At 30.6% G+C, this 23,633-nt stretch overlaps 2 protein-coding genes across 2 annotated transcripts; both read left to right on the top strand.

Annotated features, from left to right (window-relative positions):
- The first annotated feature begins 13,398 nt into the window (after positions 1-13,398).
- On the top strand, positions 13,399-21,017 carry LOC129757361 (flexible cuticle protein 12-like). Its single transcript, XM_055754562.1, has 3 exons — positions 13,399-13,533; positions 13,597-13,718; positions 20,707-21,017. The coding sequence occupies exons 1-3, from the start codon at positions 13,525-13,527 to the stop codon at positions 20,891-20,893; spliced, it is 318 nt and encodes a 105-aa protein (XP_055610537.1). The 5' UTR covers positions 13,399-13,524; the 3' UTR covers positions 20,894-21,017.
- A 258-nt stretch (positions 21,018-21,275) lies between these two features.
- On the top strand, positions 21,276-22,620 carry LOC129756730 (cuticle protein CP14.6-like). The gene has a single exon (XM_055753725.1). The coding sequence runs from the start codon at positions 22,167-22,169 to the stop codon at positions 22,476-22,478; it is 312 nt and encodes a 103-aa protein (XP_055609700.1). The 5' UTR covers positions 21,276-22,166; the 3' UTR covers positions 22,479-22,620.
- Positions 22,621-23,633: the final 1,013 nt, after the last annotated feature.

Genomic DNA, 23,633 nt, shown 5'->3' with positions numbered 1-23,633 from the left:
ATTAACTTTTGTCATTTCACACGGCGGAACAAGTGCCAACCAGCCATGAAACATCTACCTTTTAAGAATTTTATCTCCAAAATTGTCAAAAAGGGTATCCCGAGAGTTAAATCTGAAGCGAATATTCAAAATAATTAAATGTCTTTGTTAATGAAGGCATTTGGATAAACAGTATCCAGTAAAATTGCAATAGGTACCAAGCATTATTTTATTCTGGAAAAAACTGCAGATATGTCAATGAAAGTTGATAAAAAAGACAAACAGAAGCAAGAATTAAATTCATTTTAAAGTCTTTATACTGACGTATCTGAAAAAAGAGCTATGCGTTTTTACTTGCACCAATTAATGGGACAAATGTATAATTAGATATTTCTGTTTGAAAGAATACGAAAGTTGAACTGATATCCGTTTGCACTTGCTCCAGTGTTTTTTTAATTAAAATTTACATTAAAAAAGCCACTTTATTTTTTTTTTTAATAAGGGGTCTAGGTATGTTTATATGAAGATTTCCAGAAAATAGAATGAACCCGTGAAATCATCGTAGCCTTAAAAGATTACTTCTTTTTTATCTATTTAAATTTTTGAAATCTGCTTCTCAATTAAATGTTATTGAATCTTGAAAATATCACTTAATCTTAAACGTAATCGCAAATAACCTCCAACAGTGTTTTTGAATTCAGTGCACCCCAATGCTTCAGTTAGAATTTTTCAAAAACAATCGGTTAAATTGGGCACATATGTCCTTTAGGATAAAAAAGAAAAATATGCTTGGATTCGGTTGAATAACTAAAAATCTAATCATATTTTTTTCCTACTTAACTAATCGTTTCCTAAAAAAAGTATTCATGTAAGATGCTTGAGTTGAAATTCTTAGGTTTGATTCCGATAGAATTAAGCAGGACAATTCGATAAACGGAAAGGAGAGAAATAAAAAAAAAAAAAACTAGGACATGTGCACGAAAGCGAGACTACTAACAACACAACATTTGATGCTTTTTTAAAGTTAAACAGCGAAAAAAAAATGTAAAATAGATGCCAAGTTTAACGTGGTAAGACGAAGTTTACCGGGTCTGCTTGTACCCCTATAGATATGATGATACTCAATGTTTACGTGTTCAATAATTAGAACATTGCCTGTTCAATATTTGAATCATTGTGTTCAATCATTGGGACAAAGGTAATTTTGAATAAAAAGGCTTAAATGATTATTTCAAAACAAATTTCCGCGGAAAAAATATATCGATTCGAAGCTGAGAAACAAGCTTGAGCTACACTATCAAAATTTTATCAGAAAAACCTTTCGTTATTTTTTATTGGCCACAAATGCGTTGAATCTTAAAGATGGTGTTCAATATATAGTGTTCTTACCCTACATCCTTTGAAAGATATTGATATCTAAACACCTACAGATAAGGATCCAACTCGAGTCTCTACCCCTCTCTACGCCAATGCATTGGCAATGCTGGCACAGTTGTTTTTTTTTGTTGAAAAAAAAAATGCTTATTTTCAGGGAAAACTAGCAGAACAAAATCCAACAAAATTTTGCTGGTTTCCAGCAAAATAAAATTTGCTGTGGGTGTTCGATCCAGTAGAAACGTTACTGACGAACAGCCGAAAATCGGTCGAAATTAACCTTTTTTTTTGGAAAAGGCCGATTACACTTCAAGACTGGTAGTTTTGGCTATTGCCAACATTTCGCAGGTCATCCAGGAAGCAGAATCGGTTGAAGAAACGAAAAGAATAAGTCGGATTGGAGTAAGTGTTTTATTATTTATTCATAGTATTCACCCAGGTATTCATAATAATAATGCTAAAAATTCTCTATTTACAGGTCTTTCAATAAATACAGTGAGGGGCAAAATAAAGTGTCCAAATTATTTTTTTATCATTTCTTTTATTTTTCTGGTTAAAATTCACCGAAAACACATCGTAATCATTTTTAAAATATTGTTTATTATGTTCTTTTCCATTTTTGTTAATGTTGCGCTGGTAAAAAATGAAAGTTTTTCTGATTGAAAAAAAATAACAATTAATATTCCAAAAAACATGGGCAAAATAAAGTGTCCAACTCAAAAATCAATATAATTTCGATAAGTTTCCATCGCGAGGCCCCTCGAATTTGTTTGTTTTGTGTATTTTGACGGTTCATAAACAACTGGCTTGGCTCTGGAGTATTCAAACAGGTGTATACATCCAAATAAGTTGTAAAATATGGAGAACGCATAAATTTTTGGTTCCATTCCGTTGTCCATCCGGAAACTGGTTGTTCGTGATGTGAATATCGGTCAAACGCACCGGGAAGTGGCCTAGCACTACGAAATCAGCAAGACAGCGGTATCAAAAATCATTAAGAAGATGAAAACGTTCGGATTGGAGATGGATTGCCCAGGAAGAGGACTGAATCCCAAGACAGATGCCAGAACGGACAAGAAAATCATTCTTGAAGTGAAGAAAAACGCAAGAATAACGATCCGGCAGATACAGGAAGAGCTCCAATTTTCGGTATTGCGTTGTACTGTCCGTCGCCGCATCCATGCAAAGGAGTACCATAGCAAGATCGCAGTGAGAAGGTCTTTCATCAGCCAGGTGAACAAGGCTAAGCTGCTCAAGTTCGTCAAGGAACACGTCGATATACGGCTCGAGTACTGGAAAACATTGTTGTGAACCGACGAATTCAAATTCGAGCTATTCAACCGGAAGAAGCGGCATCATATGTGGCGCAGGTCGGGTGAGGAGCTCCAAGATCGCCATATCTAAGGAACAGTCAAGCACGGAGGAGGTGACGTGATGGTGTGGGGGTGCTTTTCTTGGGGTGGGGTGGGCAATTTGGTAAAAATTGACCGAATCATGACAGCTTAGTCATATTCCAATATCCTGCGGGAAAACCTCGAGGTATCCCTCATCAATACGGGCCTCAAAGAGCGCTTCGTTTTACAGCACAATAACGATCGGAAGCATACGGCCAATCTGATGAAGTCATTTTCCCGTTCCTGCCGCATCAAACCCCTCGAACGGCCCCCACAAAGTCCTGATCTGAACCCCATCAAAAATCTGTGGGCCATCCTCGATGCTCTGATTGATAAGACTGGTGTGACAAATTAAAAATACCTATTTTGATGCCATGGAGCATGCGTGGGAGGAACTCGACCCACAACACTTGCACAACCTTGTTGAAAGTATACCGAAGCACTTGTAGGAAAGGTTGAAGGCCGAAGGAGGCCATACCCATTATTAAATCGTTCTTGTTTGCTTTCAGTTTGAATCAATTTGGAGCTGTACCGATCTGGACACTTTATTTTGCCCCTGTTTTCTTTGGAATATTAACTGTTTTTTTTTTCTATCAGAAAAACTTTTTTCTTTTAACAGCGCAACATTAACAAAAATTGAAAAGAACATAATAAACAATATTTAAAAAATGATTACGATGCGTTTTCGTTGAATTTTAACCAGAAAAATAAAAGAAATCGAAAAAAAATAATTTGGACACTTTATTTTGCCCCTCACTGTAATATTTATCCGACTTTGTTTCAATTTTGTTTTCCTTGCATTCAATATAACAAGCCACAAAAACTGCTCACATCCCAACCGAGCGGCAGCTTTTAATATAATATGTATATTTTAATGATATGGTCGCCAGAATTTTTTCAGCACGTATCCGGGCCGGACAAACCGAACAATTTTTATGTAAAAACCTGGCAAAATCCGGGCGTTCGATTTCGAATTGACGACCATAAATCCGGGCAATATTCGGGCAAATTTTCTCAAAACATGGAAATTCCTCAACAAAAACCAAGAAAAAAAATGAAAAAAAATTGTTTTTCATCAAAACTCATCGATAGATTTTGAACCGTTATTTAGGCTTCCAAAAAACCTTTCATGATTATTTGCTCGAAAATTTTCGTTTTGGAGGTGGTTGTTGTTTTTTTTTTGTTTAATTTGCCAAATTGAGTGAATAAATCCGGCTCAACTCCTTAAAATATTTTTTTTTTTCATTTCTGTCATTTTTTGTCATTTTTATAATATTTGTCATTTTAGTCATTTTGTCATTTTTGTAATATTTGTTTAAACTTTCTTTTAAAACGAGCAGTAACAGTCAAGTAGGTAGTAGGTACACTAACTTATTTTTGAAAAAAGAAACCTAAAACCCGTTGATCCTTTGCAGCTTTAACATTTACCCTATTGTACCCAAATCGAAGGCGTTGGGTTCATCTGTCTCATCTCAAGGGGTTGATCGTGTTGAGATGATAAATCGTGCCTATAATTCGAGTTGTAATATCAGGCGCAGATTTCCAAGCAAGTTGGCACCGAGAGGGCATCCTAAACGATGTTCGAGGGAAATTGCTTTCCGTTAAAAGATGTCAGCCGTTAATTAAGTATGTTGTCACATTAAGCGTCGAAAATTAAGCTAGGATAATTTGTTTGCAGCTGGTAGTGAAGCACTGTCAACCATGTGGGTTCATTATGTCAATGAGAATTTTCAGTGTCACTGGGTGAGTTCAGTTTATTAAATATCTTATGTTGCTTCAGATATTGATGACCAATTTAATTAGGTTATACAGATACTTTTGTAGTATGAAATTTGGTCGGTTTTTCTAAACTGCTAAGAAAATTCTTATCCAAAGATTCTGGAGAGAGCACAGAAAGGATAAAAAAGTACAAAATGAAACATTTGATCCAAAGCGAAATTTGCACAACTGACGTGTGGCTATCAAAACTAACCTTGAATCCAACTGATTTAAATAATCTACATAGGTTTGCATTAATTAAAGCCAACTCGTTGCCTTACCACTTTTCAGCCATCAAGTTGTGATCAGCTTTCGATTTCTTATTCCAACCGGTTTATCGCTTTATATACTTTGTTAATTCTTTTCCTAAGTAGTGGGGGAAAAGATGATCATCAACTTTTTTTCCAACTTTTCTATCGGCTTAGCAACGATGTTCGATCTTCGTGCGATACTGATCAGTCACACTCTGGCTAACCGTTGGAAAAGCAATATAAATTTGATATCTATCGATGCGTGGATGTTTTTGAACACTCGAATTCAATTTTAGAGTTTTTTTATTCATCCGTAATCTGATCAATCTCCAGGTGCGCAAATTATAAATTGAGATTTTTATAGGCTTTTTAATGATTTATGTTCAATATTTTGAGGTTTTTCGTAATGAGTTTGATCCTTTTTTAAGAAAACTTTCAAGAGATCATAGGATCAATATGATTTAATCTGTACATCTCGCGATTCGACCAATGGCCTACACTAGCTTTCTATGTTATAAGCTTCAAGAAATCCTCAAAAAGAACAGCAATAATTTCTAGACATATTAGTGAGTTCAAAGCTCTTCAAAAACATCATGGATGTCTGATTCACAGATGAACAAATATACAAGCTAAGCCTTGGAACGTGAATGACAAAAAATGACAAAAATGGCAAAAATGGCAAAAATTAGAAAAATTACAAAAAGGACAAAAATGACAAAAATGACAAAAATGACAAAAATGACAAAAATGACAAAAATGACAAAAATGACAAAAATGACAAAAATGACAAAAATGACAAAAATGACAAAAATGACAAAAATGACAAAAATGACAAAAATGACAAAAATGACAAAAATGACAAAAATGACAAAAATGACAAAAATGACAAAAATGACAAAAATGACAAAAATGACAAAAATGACAAAAATGACAAAAATGACAAAAATGACAAAAATGACAAAAATGACAAAAATGACAAAAATGACAAAAATGACAAAAATGACAAAAATGACAAAAATGACAAAAATGACAAAAATGACAAAAATGACAAAAATGACAAAAATGACAAAAATGACAAAAATGACAAAAATGACAAAAATGACAAAAATGACAAAAATGACAAAAATGACAAAAATGACAAAAATGACAAAAATGACAATAATGACAAAAATGACAAAAATGACAAAAATGACAAAAATGACAAAAATGACAAAAATGACAAAAATGACAAAAATGACAAAAATGACAAAAATGACAAAAATGACAAAAATGACAAAAATGACAAAAATGACAAAAATGACAAAAATGACAAAAATGACAAAAATGACAAAAATGACAAAAATGACAAAAATGACAAAAATGACAATAATGACAAAAATGACAAAAATGACAATAATGACAAAAATGACAAAAATGACAAAAATGACAAAAATGACAAAAATGACAAAAATGACAAAAATGACAAAAATGACAAAAATGACAAAAATGACAAAAATGACAAAAATGACAAAAATGACAAAAATGACAAAAATGACAAAAATGACAAAAATGACAAAAATGACAAAAATGACAAAAATGACAAAAATGACAAAAATGACAAAAATGACAAAAATGACAAAAATGACAAAAATGACAAAAATGACAAAAATGACAAAAATGACAAAAATGACAAAAATGACAAAAATGACAAAAATGACAAAAATGACAAAAATGACAAAAATGACAAAAATGACAAAAATGACAAAAATGACAAAAATGACAAAAATGACAAAAATGACAAAAATGACAAAAATGACAAAAATGACAAAAATGACAAAAATGACAAAAATGACAAAAATGACAAAAATGACAAAAATGACAAAAATGACAAAAATGACAAAAATGACAAAAATGACAAAAATGACAAAAATGACAAAAATGACAAAAATGACAAAAATGACAAAAATGACAAAAATGACAAAAATGACAAAAATGACAAAAATGACAAAAATGACAAAAATGACAAAAATGACAAAAATGACAAAAATGACAAAAATGACAAAAATGACAAAAATGACAAAAATGACAAAAATGACAAAAATGACAAAAATGACAAAAATGACAAAAATGACAAAAATGACAAAAATGACAAAAATGACAAAAATGACAAAAAAGACAAAAATGACAAAAATGACAAAAATGACAAAAATGACAAAAATGACAAAAATGACAAAAATGACAAAAATGACAAAAATGACAAAAATGACAAAAATGACAAAAATGACAAAAATGACAAAAATGACAAAAATGACAAAAATGACAAAAATGACAAAAATGACAAAAATGACAAAAATGACAAAAATGACAAAAATGACAAAAATGACAAAAATGACAAAAATGACAAAAATGACAAAAATGACAAAAATGACAAAAATGACAAAAATGACAAAAATGACAAAAATGACAAAAATGACAAAAATGACAAAAATGACAAAAATGACAAAAATGACAAAAATGACAAAAATGACAAAAATGACAAAGATGACAAAAATTACAAAAATGACAAAAATTACAAAAATTACAAAAATTACAAAAATCACAAAAATTACAAAAATTACAAAAATTACAAAAATGACAAAAATGACAAAAATGACAAAAATTACAAAAATTACAAAGATTACAAAAATTTCAAAAATTACAAAAATTACAAAAATTACAAAAATTACAAAAATTACAAAAATTACAAAAATTACAAAAATTACAAAAATTACAAAAATTACAAAAATTACAAAAATTACAAAAATTACAAAAATTACAAAAATTACAAAAATTACAAAAATTACAAAAATTACAAAAATTACAAAAATTACAAAAATTACAAAAATTACAAAAATTAGAAAAATAAGAAAAATTACAAAAATGACAAAAATTACAAAAACTACAAAAATTAAAAAAATTACAAAAATTACAAAAATTACAAAAATGACAAAAATTACAAAAATTACAAAAATTACCAAAATTACAAAAATTACAAAAATTACAAAAATTACAAAAATTACAAAAATTACAAAAATTACAAAAATTACAAAAATTACAAAAATTACAAAAATTACAAAAATTACAAAAATTACAAAAATTACAAAAATTACAAAAATTACAAAAATTACAAAAATTACAAAAATTACAAAAATTACAAAAATTACAAAAATTACAAAAATTACAAAAATTACAAAAATTACAAAAATTACAAAAATTACAAAATTACAAAAATTACAAAAATTACAAAAATTACAAAAATTACAAAAATTACAAAAATTACAAAAATTACAAAAATTACAAAAATTACAAAAATTACAAAAATTACAAAAATTAGAAAAATTACAAAAATTAGAAAAATTACAAAAATTACAAAAATTACAAAAATTACAAAAATTACAAAAATTACAAAAATTACAAAAATTACAAAAGTTACAAAAATTACAAAAATTACAAAAATTACAAAAATTACAAAAATTACAAAAATTACAAAAATTACAAAAATTACAAAAATTACAAAAATTACAAAAATTACAAAAATTACAAAAATTACAAAAATTACAAAAATTACAAAAATTACAAAAATTACAAAAATTACAAAAATTACAAAAATTACAAAAATTACAAAAATTACAAAAATTACAAAAATTACAAAAATTACAAAAATTACAAAAATTACAAAAATTAAAAAAATTACAAAAATTACAAAAATTACAAAAATTACAAAAATTACAAAAATTACAAAAATTACAAAAATTACAAAAAATATAAAATTTACAGAATTTAAAGATTACAAAAAATACAATAATTTTATAAATTACAAAAATTCCAAAAAATAACAAAAGTTACAAAAACTACAAAAATAACAAAAATTACAAAAATTACAAAAATTACAAAAATTACAAAAATTACAAAAATTACAAAAATTACAAAAATTACAAAAATTACAAAAATTACAAAAATTACAAAAATTACAAAAATTACAAAAATACAAAAATTACAAAATTTACAAAAATTACAAAAATTACAAAAATTTAAAATTACAAAAATTACAAAAATTACAAAAATTACAAAAATTACAAAAATTACAAAAATTACAAAAATTACAAAAATTACAAAAATTACAAAAATTACAAAAATTACAAAAATTACAAAAATTACAAAAATTACAAAAATTACAAAAATTACAAAAATTACAAAAATTACAAAAATTACAAAAATTACAAAAATTACAAAAATTACAAAAATTACAAAAATTACAAAAATTACAAAAATTACAAAAATTACAAAAATTACAAAAATTACAAAAATTACAAAATTACAAAAATTACAAAAATTACAAAAATTACAAAAATTACAAAAATTACAAAAATTACAAAAATTACAAAAATTACAAAAATTACAAAAATTACAAAAATTACAAAAATTACAAAAATTACAAAAATTACAAAAATTACAAAAATTACAAAAATTACAAAATTACAAAAATTACAAAAATTACAAAAATTACAAAAATTACAAAAATTACAAAAATTACAAAAATTACAAAAATTACAAAATTACAAAAATTACAAAAATTACAAAAATTACAAAAATTACAAAAATTACAAAAATTACAAAAATTACAAAAATTACAAAAATTACAAAAATTACAAAAATTACAAAAATTACAAAAATTACAAAAATTACAAAAATTACAAAAATTACAAAAATTACAAAAATTACAAAAATTACAAAAATTACCAAAATAACAAAAATTACAAAAATTACAAAAATTACAAAAATTACAAAAATTACAAAAATTACAAAAATTACAAAAATTACAAAATTACAAAAATTACAAAAATTACAAAAATTACAAAAATTACAAAAATTACAAAATTTACAAAAATTATAAAAATTACAAAAATTACAAAAATTACAAAAATTACAAAAATAACAAAAATTACAAAAATTACAAAAATTACCAAAATAACAAAAATTACAAAAATTACAAAAATTACAAAAATTACAAAAATTACAAAAATTACAAAAATTACAAAAATTACAAAAATTACAAAAATTACAAAAATTACATAAATTACAAAATTACAAAAATTACAAAAATTACAAAAATTACAAAAATTACAAAAATTACAAAAATTACAAAAATTACAAAAAATTACAAAAATTACAAAAATTACAAAAATTACAAAAATTACAAAATTACAAAAATTACAAAAATTACAAAAATTACAAAAATTACAAAAATTACAAAAATTACAAAAATTACAAAAATTACAAAAATTACAAAAATTACAAAAATTACAAAATTACAAAAATTACAAAAATTACAAAAATTACAAAAATTACAAAAATTACAAAAATTACAAAAATTACAAAAATTACAAAAATTACAAAAATTACAAAAATTACAAAAATTACAAAAATTACAAAAATTACAAAAATTACAAAAATTACAAAAATTACAAAAATTACAAAAATTACAAAAATTACAAAAATTACAAAAATTACAAAAATTACAAAAATTACAAAAATTACAAAAATTACAAAAATTACAAAAATTACAAAAATTACAAAAATTACAAAAATTACAAAAATTACAAAAATTACAAAAATTACAAAATTACAAAAATTACAAAAATTACAAAAATTCAAAAATTACAAAAATTACAAAAATAAAAAAAATTACAAAAATTACAAAAATTACAAAAATTACAAAAATTACAAAAATTACAAAAATTACAAAAATTACAAAAATTACAAAAATTACAAAATTACAAAAATTACAAAAATTACAAAAATTACAAAAATTATAAAAATTACAAAAATTACAAAAATTACAAAAATTACAAAAATTACAAAAATTACAAAAATTACAAAAATTACAAAAATTACAAAAAATACTAAAAAAACAAAAATTACAAAAATTACAAAAATTACAAAAATTACAAAAATTACAAAAATTACAAAAATTACAAAAATTACAAAAATTACAAAAATTACAAAAATTACAAAAATTACAAAAATTACAAAAATTACAAAAATTACAAAAATTACAAAAATTACAAAAATTACAAAAATTACAAAAATTACAAAAATTACAAAAATTACAAAAATTACAAAAATTACAAAAATTACAAAAATTACAAAAATTACAAAAATTACAAAAATTACAAAAATTACAAAAATTACAAAAATTACAATAATTACAAAAATTACAAAAATTACAAAAATTACAAAAATTACAAAAATTACAAAAATTACAAAAATTACAAAAATTACAAAAATTACAAAAATTACAAAAATTACAAAAATTACAAAAATTACAAAACTTACAAAAATTACAAAAATTACAAAAATTACAAAAATGACAAAAATTACAAAAATTACAAAAATGACAAAAATTACATAAATTACAAAAATCACAAAAATTACAAAAATTACAAAAATTACAAAAATTACAAAAATTACAAAAATTACAAAAATTACAAAAATTACAAAAATTACAAAAATTACAAAAATTACAAAAATTACAAAAATTACAAAAATTACAAAAATTACAAAAATTACAAAAATTACAAAAATTACAAAAATTACAAAAATTACAAAAATTACAAAAATTACAAAAATTACAAAAATTACAAAAATTACAAAAATTACAAAAATTACAAAAATTACAAAAATTACAAAAATTACAAAAATTACAAAAATTACAAAAATTACAAAAATTACAAAAATTACAAAAATTACAAAAATTACAAAAATTACAAAAATTACAAAAATTACAAAAATTACAAAAATTACAAAAATTACAAAAATTACAAAAATTACAAAAATTACAAAAATTACAAAAATTACAAAAATTACAAAAATTACAAAAATTACAAAAATTACAAAAATTACAAAAATTACAAAAATTACAAAAATTACAAAAATTACAAAAATTACAAAAATTACAAAAATTACAAAAATTACAAAAATTACAAAAATTACAAAAATTACAAAAATTACAAAAATTACAAAAATTACAAAAATTACAAAAATTACAAAAATTACAAAAATTACAAAAATTACAAAAATTACAAAAATTACAAAAATTACAAAAATTACAAAAATTACAAAAATTACAAAAATTACAAAAATTACAAAAATTACAAAAATTACAAAAATTACAAAAATTACAAAAATTACAAAAATTACAAAAATTACAAAAATTACAAAAATTACAAAAATTACAAAAATTACAAAAATTACAAAAATTACAAAAATTACAAAAATTACAAAAATTACAAAAATTACAAAAATTACAAAAATTACAAAAATTACAAAAATTACAAAAATTACAAAAATTACAAAAATTACAAAAATTACAAAAAATACAAAAATTACAAAAAATACAAAAATTACAAAAATTACAAAAATTACAAAAATTACAAAAATTACAAAAATTACAAAAATTACTAAAATTACAAAAATTACAAAAATTACAAAAATTACAAAAATAAAAAAAATTACAAAAATTACAAAATTGTTCAAATTTTAAAAATTTCAATTATTACAAAAATTACCAGATTACCATACAAAAAAAAATACAAAAATTACAAAAATATTTGAAATGATTAAAAAGTAATGACAGCAAAAATACCAAGATTATGACAAAAATTTCTTATTTTGAATTTCATATCTGATCGATGGAGTATACCTTACCATTTCCCTCAAAATTCTTGTTTTTGAAACATTAACAGGAACTCGATAATTCAGTTTTTTTTCTCGAATTTCTATGAATGGTTATATTTTTCTTTATAATGCGAATCTTCCAAACTGTTCATTATCTTTACAGATGTTATCAATTTAATTTTTTGTTGAATGCACAGCCACGCGCCAGCCCATCGTCGGCTATTATTTTCAAGTTTATTACATTTTTGCAGCCTATGTGACAGAGAATGTTGCTATCAGGTGAAATATTACCCATCAAAATCAACAGCAATAGTTCTCGTACAGGGGAACAAGTTTTTTTGTCACTCTCGAATCAACGAATACGCAGAACCGCACCCGTCGCCCGGCAAAGGTCACATTTCAAGCGGAATCCGGCGACCGAGGGAAGATCCTACAATTTTTCTAGAAGACTTTTGCTCACGAGGATTGAAATCTGAAATATTATTCGCATGAAGACCAAATTTAAAAGTATAAAATTCCATGATTTCAAACATTCCATTTAGAATTCTTAAAAAAGATTCTATGGCATGAAATCTATTTCTCAACAATCTTCGGGTACAGATATTAAGGAAAACAAAAAGAAAAGGAAATCATCAAAAAGTTCAAGTTTGAAAGAAAATAACTTAAAATTTGTATTCCACGATCCAGTATCGCTCTTCGCAAGTGAAGGGTTGAGTGCGTTTCAATTTTATCGCGGTTTGATGTAGGCTCATCGGTTGCATCATCTTCGCATATTGATCTCCGCGCACGTGAATCTTGGCAGTAAAGATCACTTTTTAAAACTCGTTGAGCAACGAGAAGTTAGAATTGCTCGCTCGATGGGCGACTTTCTTCAATGCATCTGCACCGAGAATCTAGCACATTTGAAAAAGTACACGCATATAAAAGCGCATCCTCCGCGAGGACCCGCCCAGTAATCGAGATTGACAGCTGCCGGTGCATCTTGTAAACGTTTGAACGTTTGAACGCAGCATCACCTTCTATCTATTGGATCTAGGACACGTGTACCTTACGGTGATTGGGCTGAAGTGAAAATGAAAGTGGTATGGCGATCTGCGACAATATGTTTTTCAAGGGTTTTGATTGTGATATTTACTATTCGATAGGTTTTGGTGTTTTGTGTTCTGGCTGTTGGTGCAATTTGGGCGGCACCTCAGGGGAATCCCGCCGATGCACAGATTTTGAAGTACGAAAGTGATAACATCGGCATCGACGGGTATAGTTTCCAGTAAGTGTCAGATAGTCCTAAAGTTTGTTTCCTAGTGATCGACAGCAGTTCACTGGAATTCACATTTTGTTATAGACTAAGTTTTGATTCACCTTTTTCAAAAGTGCAAGATGTTAAGTATTTGAATGATTTTATTTACATAGTATTCAGTCTCACGACATAGCTTGACGAACATAATTTCTAAAGTTCAATCGGTCCATGGAAACCGTTCTCCAATTTCTCGGACATCCCACATTCGCCAGATCACGCTCCACATGGTCTAACCACTTGGCTCGTTGCGCCCCTGCTCGTCTCGTTCCTACCGGCCCTACAGCGAACACCTGTTTTGCAGGACAGACGTACGGCATTTTCGCAACATGTCCCGCCCAGCGTATCTGGCCAACCTTCACCACCTTCTGGATAATGGTTTCACCGTAGAGTCGCGTGAGCTCGTGGTTCATCCTTCGCCTCCGCAATCTGTTTTCCTGCACGTCTCCAAAGGTGGTACTCAACACTCGTCGCTCGCATACTTGGAGTGTACGCAGGTTTTCCTCGAGCAATATCCACGTCTCGTGCTCGTAGAAAACAACCGGTCTGATTAGCGTTGTGTACAGGTTACACTTCGTGCGACGGTCAAGTCTTCTCGATCGCAGATGCTTGTGGAATCTTTCGACTTCCGCTGATCTCGATGAACTCGACAATTTATCTGAAATCCGCACACAGGACTGCGTTTCATTCATCCTCGCCTTGATCAATCTGGTCAGCTTCCAGGAAAATCCGTCCTCGTCCGTGACTTTCCATAGATCGTCGATCGATCGTGCCGTATGCGGCTTTGAAGTCGGCGAATAGGTGGTGCGTAGGGACTTGGTGTTCTCGAAATTTTTGGAGGATTTGCCGTAATGTGAAGATCTGGTACGTCGTAGACTGTCCCCCCATGAAGCCTGATAATTTCCCACGAAGCTGTTGGTTTGTGGGCGTTAAGCGGCGTAGTAGGATTCGGAACAGCACTTAGTATGCGGCGTTGAGGACAGTGAACGCTCGGTAGTTCTCACAGTTCAATTTGTCGCCCTTCTTGTAGACGGGACATCATACACCCTATTTCCTTCCTTTCGGTAGCTGTTCTGTGTCCAAGATCCAGACCATCAACCGGTGCACATATAGGTAGATGCACCAAATAAACGATCAAATTATTTGCGGACAAACGGTAAACGGTAGACTTTGATGTCTTCGCAACATTTTCATATTTTTTGATGATCTATCAAATTCTTGATAGTAAAATGTGATTTTTCCACCTGGAAGGAAAATAAAAATATTTTTTTTAAATAGTTAGTTTAGGGACTTGATGTCTTGACAAAAGTTGTAGATCTTATTTTTGTAAGAAACTTTGTTGAAGACACCATCAAGCTCGCATGAAAACTAAAAAGTTACGAGTATTTGAAAAATAATACAAGTGATTTTGAGTAAGATCTTTTTTAGTATACGATTTACAAACTTGGTATATTTGTGAAAGCTGTTCGTATTCTTGAAACACACAATTTTTTGGAACATGCCAAATACATATTTCAACTAAGAAAGGAGGTATACTAAAAATATTTAAAATAATGCCCTTTTTCAGTAAGCTATATACAACCTTAAGAGTTCGGCCGAGTTCGTATTATTTTTTGAGTGGGTTTTGTTGATCAAGTTATTGGCTTTTCACATCAGTTTTGGATAGATTTTTTGCAACTACCAATCAATAATAAGCTTTTTCCTCTAAAAAAATGCAAAAATTGAGGTTTTTTTCTTCGAATTTTAAGTGGTTCTAGAGGAAAAAGTTCATTATTGATTGGTAGTTTGCATAAAATCTATCCAAAACTAATGTGAAATTTATATATCAATGGAAAGCCAATAACTTGACCAAGAAAAACCCACTCAAAAAATTATACGAACTCGTCCACACTCTTAAGGTTATAACTTACTGTCCGCAAATAATTTTGGTCGTTTATTAGGTGCATTAACCCCTGTGTGCGATGGTTTGTTAGATAGCTCCTGATCCATATACACAGTCTTTCAGAAAGTCCTAAATGTTGTAGCTTCTTGAGCAAAATTTCGTGATTCACTGAATCATATGTGGAACTAGCTCGACTAATCAACTGATCCGACGAGTAGAGTTTTTAGGATATGGTGGACAAAAAGATTGTAGCGTGGGCGGCAATAGTACAAAGAAGTACAGGTTGAAACGTGGAAAAACATCGACAGCGGAAGAGGCAGCGAGTCAAAATTTTCCAGGTCCAAAACGCCGCGTCGTTTAGCTGTCAGAATTGGCTCCGCTGAATCAATTGACTTCATTCCAACTTCAGGGGTACCACAAGACAGTAATTTGGGCCCATTACTGTTTACGCTGTTCTGCAATCATATTAACATGCTTCTTGTTGAATGTGGATGTATGCGGATGATCTGAAAATATCTCTGATCATAAACAGCCTTACTGATTGCCACGAATTACAACAATAGCTCGATACAATAGTGAACTGGTGTGCAGTCAACCTTCTAGTTTTGAGTGTTGCTAAGTGTTGTATCATAACATTTGGACGCAGGAGACAACCTTTCGTGCAGGATTACAATATTCTGGGCGAACAATTGCATCGTGTAGACCAAATTAAAGATCTTAGTGTTATTCTAGACAGTCATATGACTTTCAATCACCACTACTCTGCAACTATCGAGAAAGCTAACCGGATGCTGGGATTTATCTTACGTTTGAGCAAAGAGTTCACTGATCCTGTCTGCTTGCGAGCTCTTTACTGCTGTTTGGTTCATTCAACATTAGAATCTGCAAGCCTAGTGTGGTGGCCATTTGAAGCTGCGTAGATTGCGCGTTTCGAAGCAATTCAAAGAAGATTCGTACGATATGCTCTTCGGGAGTTGCCTTGAGAGAACCCTCTTAACCTGCTACCGTATGCTCAGGGTTGTGCTTTACTGAGACCTCACACACTCTCGGATCGTCATGCCATCAGCCAGTCACTGTTCGTGGCGAAGGTTTTACGAAATGAAATCGATTGATCATGGCTTCTTTCTCTATGTAAGATCTATGCCCCTGCGAAATCGTGACTGGCTTTCACTAGAATCAAGAAGCACTCGGTATGGTAGTAACGACCCTTTACGTTCCGCAAAAATAAGCTTTCTACGTTTTTATACGCTTTTTGACTTCAATGTATGTACAACAACCTTTAAACGATTTTTGAAACAATAAAACAATAAAACAATATCCGATTATGTTATTCGCAACGCTGTTGATGACTGACTTGACGGTCCTTCGTCAAGCAAGCCTTCTGCCGGCAGCGCTGCTTCGAACGATTGCACGTAGTCTGCCGCGTCCTCAGGTTGCTTCAGTCGTGCGATATTTAATCGAAGCGGGCGTCGGTTTCGTATGTTGTTAACTACGGAGAGTTTTGAGCGCATCTCCACCATCACCAGATAATGGTCTGACTCGATGTTGGCGCCTCGACAGGATCTGACGTCGATGATGTCCGGCTGGCTGTCTATCAAAACGTGGTCGATCTGTAATTGCGTTTGGTACGGTGATCTCCAGGTGTACTTGTGTGGAAGGCGGTGCTGGAAAAAGGTACTACGTACGGCCGTTCGCTTGAAGGTGGCGAAATCTCTTAGTCCTAGGCCGTTTATAAAGGTCAATTGTCGGTTTGAATTCCTTCTCCTTGCTGACCTGAGCTTTGAAATCCCCTGCTTATGTCAAAGATCCGGCCCTTGATCTTCAACCGGCACATTTGTGAGTCGATCGGCCGTTACATCATACGAGCGACCGAACCTGCATCGCATCGATTATTGCTCAATAAAATGCGCAGGAGCACGAATGTTCTCACGAATCAAGCCCGACCAAAACGGGAAAAAAAACGAACAAGGCTCCTGATTTCTGTTTGCTTTGCTTTCTTCTCCACACACTAAATCGAGCAACAATCATCCTTGGATGCAACTCTTTGAGCTTCCATCTGCAATGCCATCGAGGCAGGAAAAAATTAAATCTGAGGAAAAAAGCTTGAAAACGAGATTCACTAACACTTAGCAAATAGATGTTGGTCACACGATACATAGAGAAATCGTGTAACGTTTCATACTCCTGAATTTTTCGTTGTTTGTTGTTCGATATGCAACATCAGGACCATGAAGTACCTTCAAGCACAAGAAAGATGAGCAAGTAAAATTTTAGAAAAACAACAACTTATAGACTCATTGGGCCACAATGGTCTAAAACCTTGTCTCCCAACGATTGTTTACATTTTTTGATTGTTTTTATTGACGTTGTATGTACTTAAAACGAGAGGGAAAAATTATCAACGAATATCAGCGGCTTTTATTGCTATTTTGGAAAATTTTGCTGATGTTATTTGAGATTCAACCATTTTATGAAACTTATAATTCATTTTTCCTGCCGAATTCTCACTTTCTTTGCATGAACAATAAGTTACCTTTATTGACTCGCTCTCAAGACATATTGTATTGATCATCTTAAATAACATTCTTAACTTCCTTTTCAATTTCAAGTGGTTCTATGAGGCTTCCAAGCTATATTAACAATACGCATGACTTAAATTCGTCACACTGCTCCTGCCATCCTCTCTTTTTTATATTTAAATTTTCAAGTTTTCCTTTCAATTCAACTGGAATTCAAATCATTGTATCCAAGTAATTCTCTTGACTTGCATCATTATTCACATTCATGCCAAGCTGTCTCCTCACCTCGCTTGGTTATAATTTCTATGAGATACCAAAACTGATCTCTCAACACTAAGTTGTAATTTTAAGTTGTCCTCTTGGACTCGCTTGGAATTCGTATCATCCGAAAAGTTTAGTTGTATTCCCAACTGACTTGACAATTTTAAATAATTTGATCAAGCTGTTCCTCGACTTCCATAATTGTTTATTCCTATCTAAAGCTTACTTTTCAATCTGCTTCATTGTGAACTTGTGTAGATTCCGAAACTATCTTCACATTCGCTTTAAGATTTCAAGTTGCTATCTAAATTCTTTTCGCGTCAGCTTCCCACAGCTATTCAAACGCCACAAAAAAAAGTTGCTATCTAAATTCATATGAAATTTGATTAATCAGTTCAAACTGCTTTCTCGACATGCTCCATAAATTTTTCTTATTTCAAACTGCATTTTCAATTCGTCTATAAATTTTCAAGCTGTGCTTTCTATTCACTTTAGTTCAAATTATAAGCTGTATCCTCAACTCTTTCAGTATTTTTTTTACCTTGTTTTAAAATGACTTCAATTCGCTTGAGTTTCCATGCTCTCCTATATGTCCTCTTAGTTCGTTTCACGAGTTTTTTTTCTACAAATTTACATCACAACACGTTTTAAGATGATTTATTTTTATTTCTTTCAAGCTGTCCATTCAATTCTCTTATTGGTGTTTTTTTTTTTATTTATTTTAAGCAGTCCTCTCTACTTGCTTGATCACAAAGCTGTCCTCTCAACTCGCTTATTTGTGTTATTTTCAAATGTATTTTAAGCTGTCCTCTCAACTCGCTTGATTTTGTATCAATAAGTTCAGGCTGTCCTCTCAACTCGCCTTCCAATTTTATACTGTCCTCTTAACCCGCTTGAAATTCTGAACAAAACCATGCTGTCTATACGACTCGCTCACTATTTCATTATCATTCTTATTTCGGCATTAGTCCATAAAACATTTATTGCTCATTTACAAAAACACTAGTTATCCCCGGCTGATCGATCGCACCATACCAAAATGGATCGTTACCCTTCCCTAGCTAACACAACCCATTCCTTGGTTCAAAGTCGTTTTGAAAATCAGTGAAGTGATAGAGATAACAGTGAGGGAATCAGCTAGCTTGTAGGAAATTCGACTGGTTGCTTTTCTTATTACGCCGTAACAAATTTCAATTTCTTCTTTTGTCACCCCCCCTCCTCCTGAAAAACCAGAAGGGGGAACAAATAAAGTTAAGAGTATTTTACTGAAAAACTTGATAATTTTTTCGAAAATTCAAACAATTAGAAGAGCGAAAGTTAAACTGCAGACAATGGGAATTGTATCACCTTTTGTATTCGAGATTTTTTCAAATTTTCGATGTAAAATAACTCGAATTTTCGATGTATGTTGTATGCAAGTTTATTGCATGCAAGCTTCTGTCCATCTTTTTCCAATTTATTGAAAATTGAATTTTATTATCCCCCCTCCTGATGTTTCAACTTCAAGTGGCAAAAGAAGGATTTCAAATTTGTTTCGGCCTTATTTGAGTGTTCATAATTCTTTTTAAATTTTAAAACTTATAACGCCTCGAAGATGTTAATAGCAGTCTCCTCGGGAAATGTTTAGGAGCATAGGAGGTGTAGGTAAAACGAAGATCGCACAATTTTCCAAAATGGCTCCTGTTACAAACATCTCCCTTACTAACACAACCCTTCCTGAGATTTTAATGTAGATTCGCAAACGTATAGACGGTTTCTATAGCTGGTGATACTGACTTAGCATTGTTTCAGAGTTATTCAAAACAAACTTTTGATGAAAACTGGAATAACAGGTTCATGGTTGATCCACAAAAGTATCTTATTAACAAACCTTCCTTCATTCCTTATTGATTTATAGGAAGTGGCCAGCGCCATTATTGGTCTTTTTTTTAAGAAGGCAGGCTTAGTGTGGCTCTTGAGAGTTCGTCCATCTGTGATCTCTCCTTGTTAAGGCTGGAACAAATGTTAATTTCTTCTTTTGTCAACGATATGGTATTGCAATTTATTAAAATGTAATTGTTTTTCGCATTTTTTTTTATTGTTCTCCCCCTCGCGATGTTCCAACTCCGAGTGACCAAAGGAGGAATTCGAAATTTGTTACGACCAAATTGAAAAAAAAGTTTAGGTATGCCATAATTATTTTTCAAAAAATAAACTCAAACATTTACAGATTTTTTTGTCGGTTGTTTTATCATCCCTTAAATATTATTTTTAACTTATGATGCACGATTTCAACTAAAATTGCTTTATTCTCTTTCAGATTCGAGACAAGTGATGGAACGTCCCGATCGGAACAAGCTGAGCTACGAAATGCTGGAACCGATGCCGCCTCGATTGTGGTCCGGGGATCGTACTCATACATCGGCCCTGACGGAACTCAGTACGTGATCAACTATGTTGCTGACGAAAATGGCTTCCAACCGGAAGGCGCCCACATACCAAAATAATAAAAAAAAAGTTGAAATTTAAGGTCCTCATTTAAAAATCAAGATACTCAACAGGCTGAGCTTAGGAATAATTGAAGAATAAATAGTACCTAGTATGTGGGATGTTACCAAATAAAATAGTGAACACGAATTTTTGTGTATTATTTTTATCGTAAAGAAATAACTGAATGATAATCTTAAACTAAGTTTTCATATACCAATGACATTAATTATAATTAATGTCATTGGTATATGAAAACTTAGTTTAAGATTTCGGAAGCTTTGAGGTATGAACGATCTCCTCAAAGAGTATGATTTTAGGGATAAAGGATAAAGTTCATCAATTAGAATGAAGCTGTTGAAATGCACTTTACTGCAGACCTTTTCAAAGAAGATCGTTCTCTCAGTGAAACCAAAAGAGTGAATCCCAGTTGTACGTTTCTTAATTTTTCAGAAAGATTTCGTTTTATTGCTTTTAAAGGTAAAATCTACCCAAAAACGAGAGAACGTTTATTCGATTTGCATCCTAATTGTCATCTTTGACAAATCAACTGCCAAACCGAATGCCGATAATCACACGGCAATTATTTTAATCCAAACAAATTTTGCATCCAATCAAGACATTCTGCGGCAAATCTCGAAAATGTTCCGAATTGAAGATCTAGGGAAGACACACGGCGGGTAATTCAAGATTTTGCAAACGCGAACGTTCGTTTTCGGTGGTCCAAAAAGATTTGCATTCACGTTCTACATAAGTGTATATTGGAACATCAAACCAGTTTCCAATTTCCAGACAATTTGCGTCGATCGAATGGCTTTTCCTATAGATACAGCAGCGGACTATATGGTTCAGAATAGATCGGATTCAGTTTCAGTTTAAAATTCACTGGAAGGCTCGTCTTCCTTTTGCAAACTTGAAATTTGCCGGTTTCTTTGCGGTGATGTAGCAGACTTTTTTTTCGCGTGTTTCATTTCATTTCGGGTTCATTCGTTTGAAGACGGAAGTTGAACCAGAATTCAAAGTGGTTATGGTAAAACGATATATAATGTCACCAAGTTTTTGGAAGATGTTCTGAACGTCCTGGTTCTGGTTTGCTCGTCTGCCGCTCAGAATTAGAATCTAATTTTGGGGCTTTCCAGCTCTCCATACCACCCCGGCTTCCTTTCCAGGGACTTCCCGATCCACGCGATTTGGGTATCGTATAAAAAGAGAATCTGGATTCCAGGGATTTATCAGTCACATCCTAAGCTTCCGTAAAGAAACAACCCAGCAAACCCAAAACCAAACGTGAAAATGAAAATCGCCATCGTATTCGTTGCCATCGTTGCCCTGGCTCTGGCCGCCCCAGTCGAAGAAAAAGATGCCCAAGTGGTCCGATACGACAGTGATGTTGCCGCCGATGGATACAGCTTCCAGTACGAAACCAGCAACGGAATCAAGCACCAGGAAAAGTCGGAGCTGAAGAAGTTCGATGAAGAAGTTTCGGCCCTCGTTGTCCGCGGATCTTTCTCCTTCGTCGGTGCTGATGGCGTCACCTACACCGTGAACTATGTTGCCGATGAGAACGGATTCCAGCCGGAAGCTGCCCATCTGCCCAAGGCCTAAGGACCCGGAAACGGCGAAGCGATAGATCATCAAACATCCTCCACATTCAACATTCAGTCCAAAAACAAGTTAAAACCATTGTAAATTTTGTGTAGATAAATACCAAGACGAACAAAACTGTAAAAATCCCAAACGATCAATTACCCAGGATAATTTTTTGACCATGTCCGCATGATTAAAAGTTATTTTTACCACAACCTTTCTTGATTTTTTTTCCTTCGAAGATGACATAATTTTCCTTATCTTACACCTTTTGATTCCTTGTGGAGTACCGTCACACGGAGCATCATTCAATAGCAGGTTTAGTGCAACATTTGTATACCACAACAATTATTCCATTTTTATTTCAATAGAATGTAAAAAAAATATCATTACATGATAACAAAATGATGTTGGCATAGTTTCTCACATCGTGAGATAGTTTCTTAAAGTTTTTGGTTCTTATATAAAATTTAAATAATGGATGTACAAATTTACACATTTTTCGATGCTGTAAAATACTTTACCCAGTATGACGGATTGGCTAAACGATATCACCTACAAACTTTATATTGCTTTTGTTATCCTATACCAACACTGTTGGTGTAAGAATATTTTTCGAAAATCACCCAATTTTTTAAATAATTTTTTTTGTAATTCAGTTACCAGTCCGGGCTGAAATGCATCAACATACAAATCAAAGATACACCTTTTAAATCTCGTTTCCATATTCTGGGGTATGGTTGTTTTGCATCACACGTTTGTTAGTTTAAAAATTTCATCCATCCAAAAATTAATTTTTATGATTTAAGCTGGTAAATTATTGTGTAGTATTTTATACCCCTAAATGTATGCAACACCCTTGTGATTTTTCTTTAAAAACATTCTTGACAGAAATATGTAAAATTGAATTAGAACATATCCAAAAATAACTGCAATTGGTGCTTTATGCCAAATTACGTCACAATTATATAAAAAACTTGAAATTATCTAACGTTTCTAAGTGATTTTTCATTAGCAACTTAGTAAAGTTGAAAATTGCAGGTTTTGGTAAAATTAAAAATAACTAGTGGAACCAAGGACTAAAAAAATCGTATTCAAATCGGAGCAGCCAAGAAACAAAACCGCGCGTAGTTCACAAAAGTTCTGACCACAGTAGGTTCGCGACTCAGCAAA

Source organism: Uranotaenia lowii, chromosome 3 (assembly GCF_029784155.1).
Source record: "Uranotaenia lowii strain MFRU-FL chromosome 3, ASM2978415v1, whole genome shotgun sequence".
Taxonomy (NCBI): Eukaryota; Metazoa; Arthropoda; class Insecta; order Diptera; family Culicidae; genus Uranotaenia; species Uranotaenia lowii.
The sequence above is the reverse complement of the archived record's forward strand: the minus strand, read 5'-3'. Positions and strand labels throughout refer to the sequence as shown.

Coding starts and splice junctions, on each gene's coding strand:
- LOC129757361 (XM_055754562.1), top strand. Junction 13,719..20,706: donor ATCGACGGGTATAGTTTCCA/GTAAGTGTCAGA, acceptor ATTCTCTTTCAG/ATTCGAGACAAGTGATGGAA.
- LOC129756730 (XM_055753725.1), top strand. CDS start 22,167: ATGAAAATCGCCATCGTATTCGTTGCCATCGTTGCCCTGGCTCTGGCC.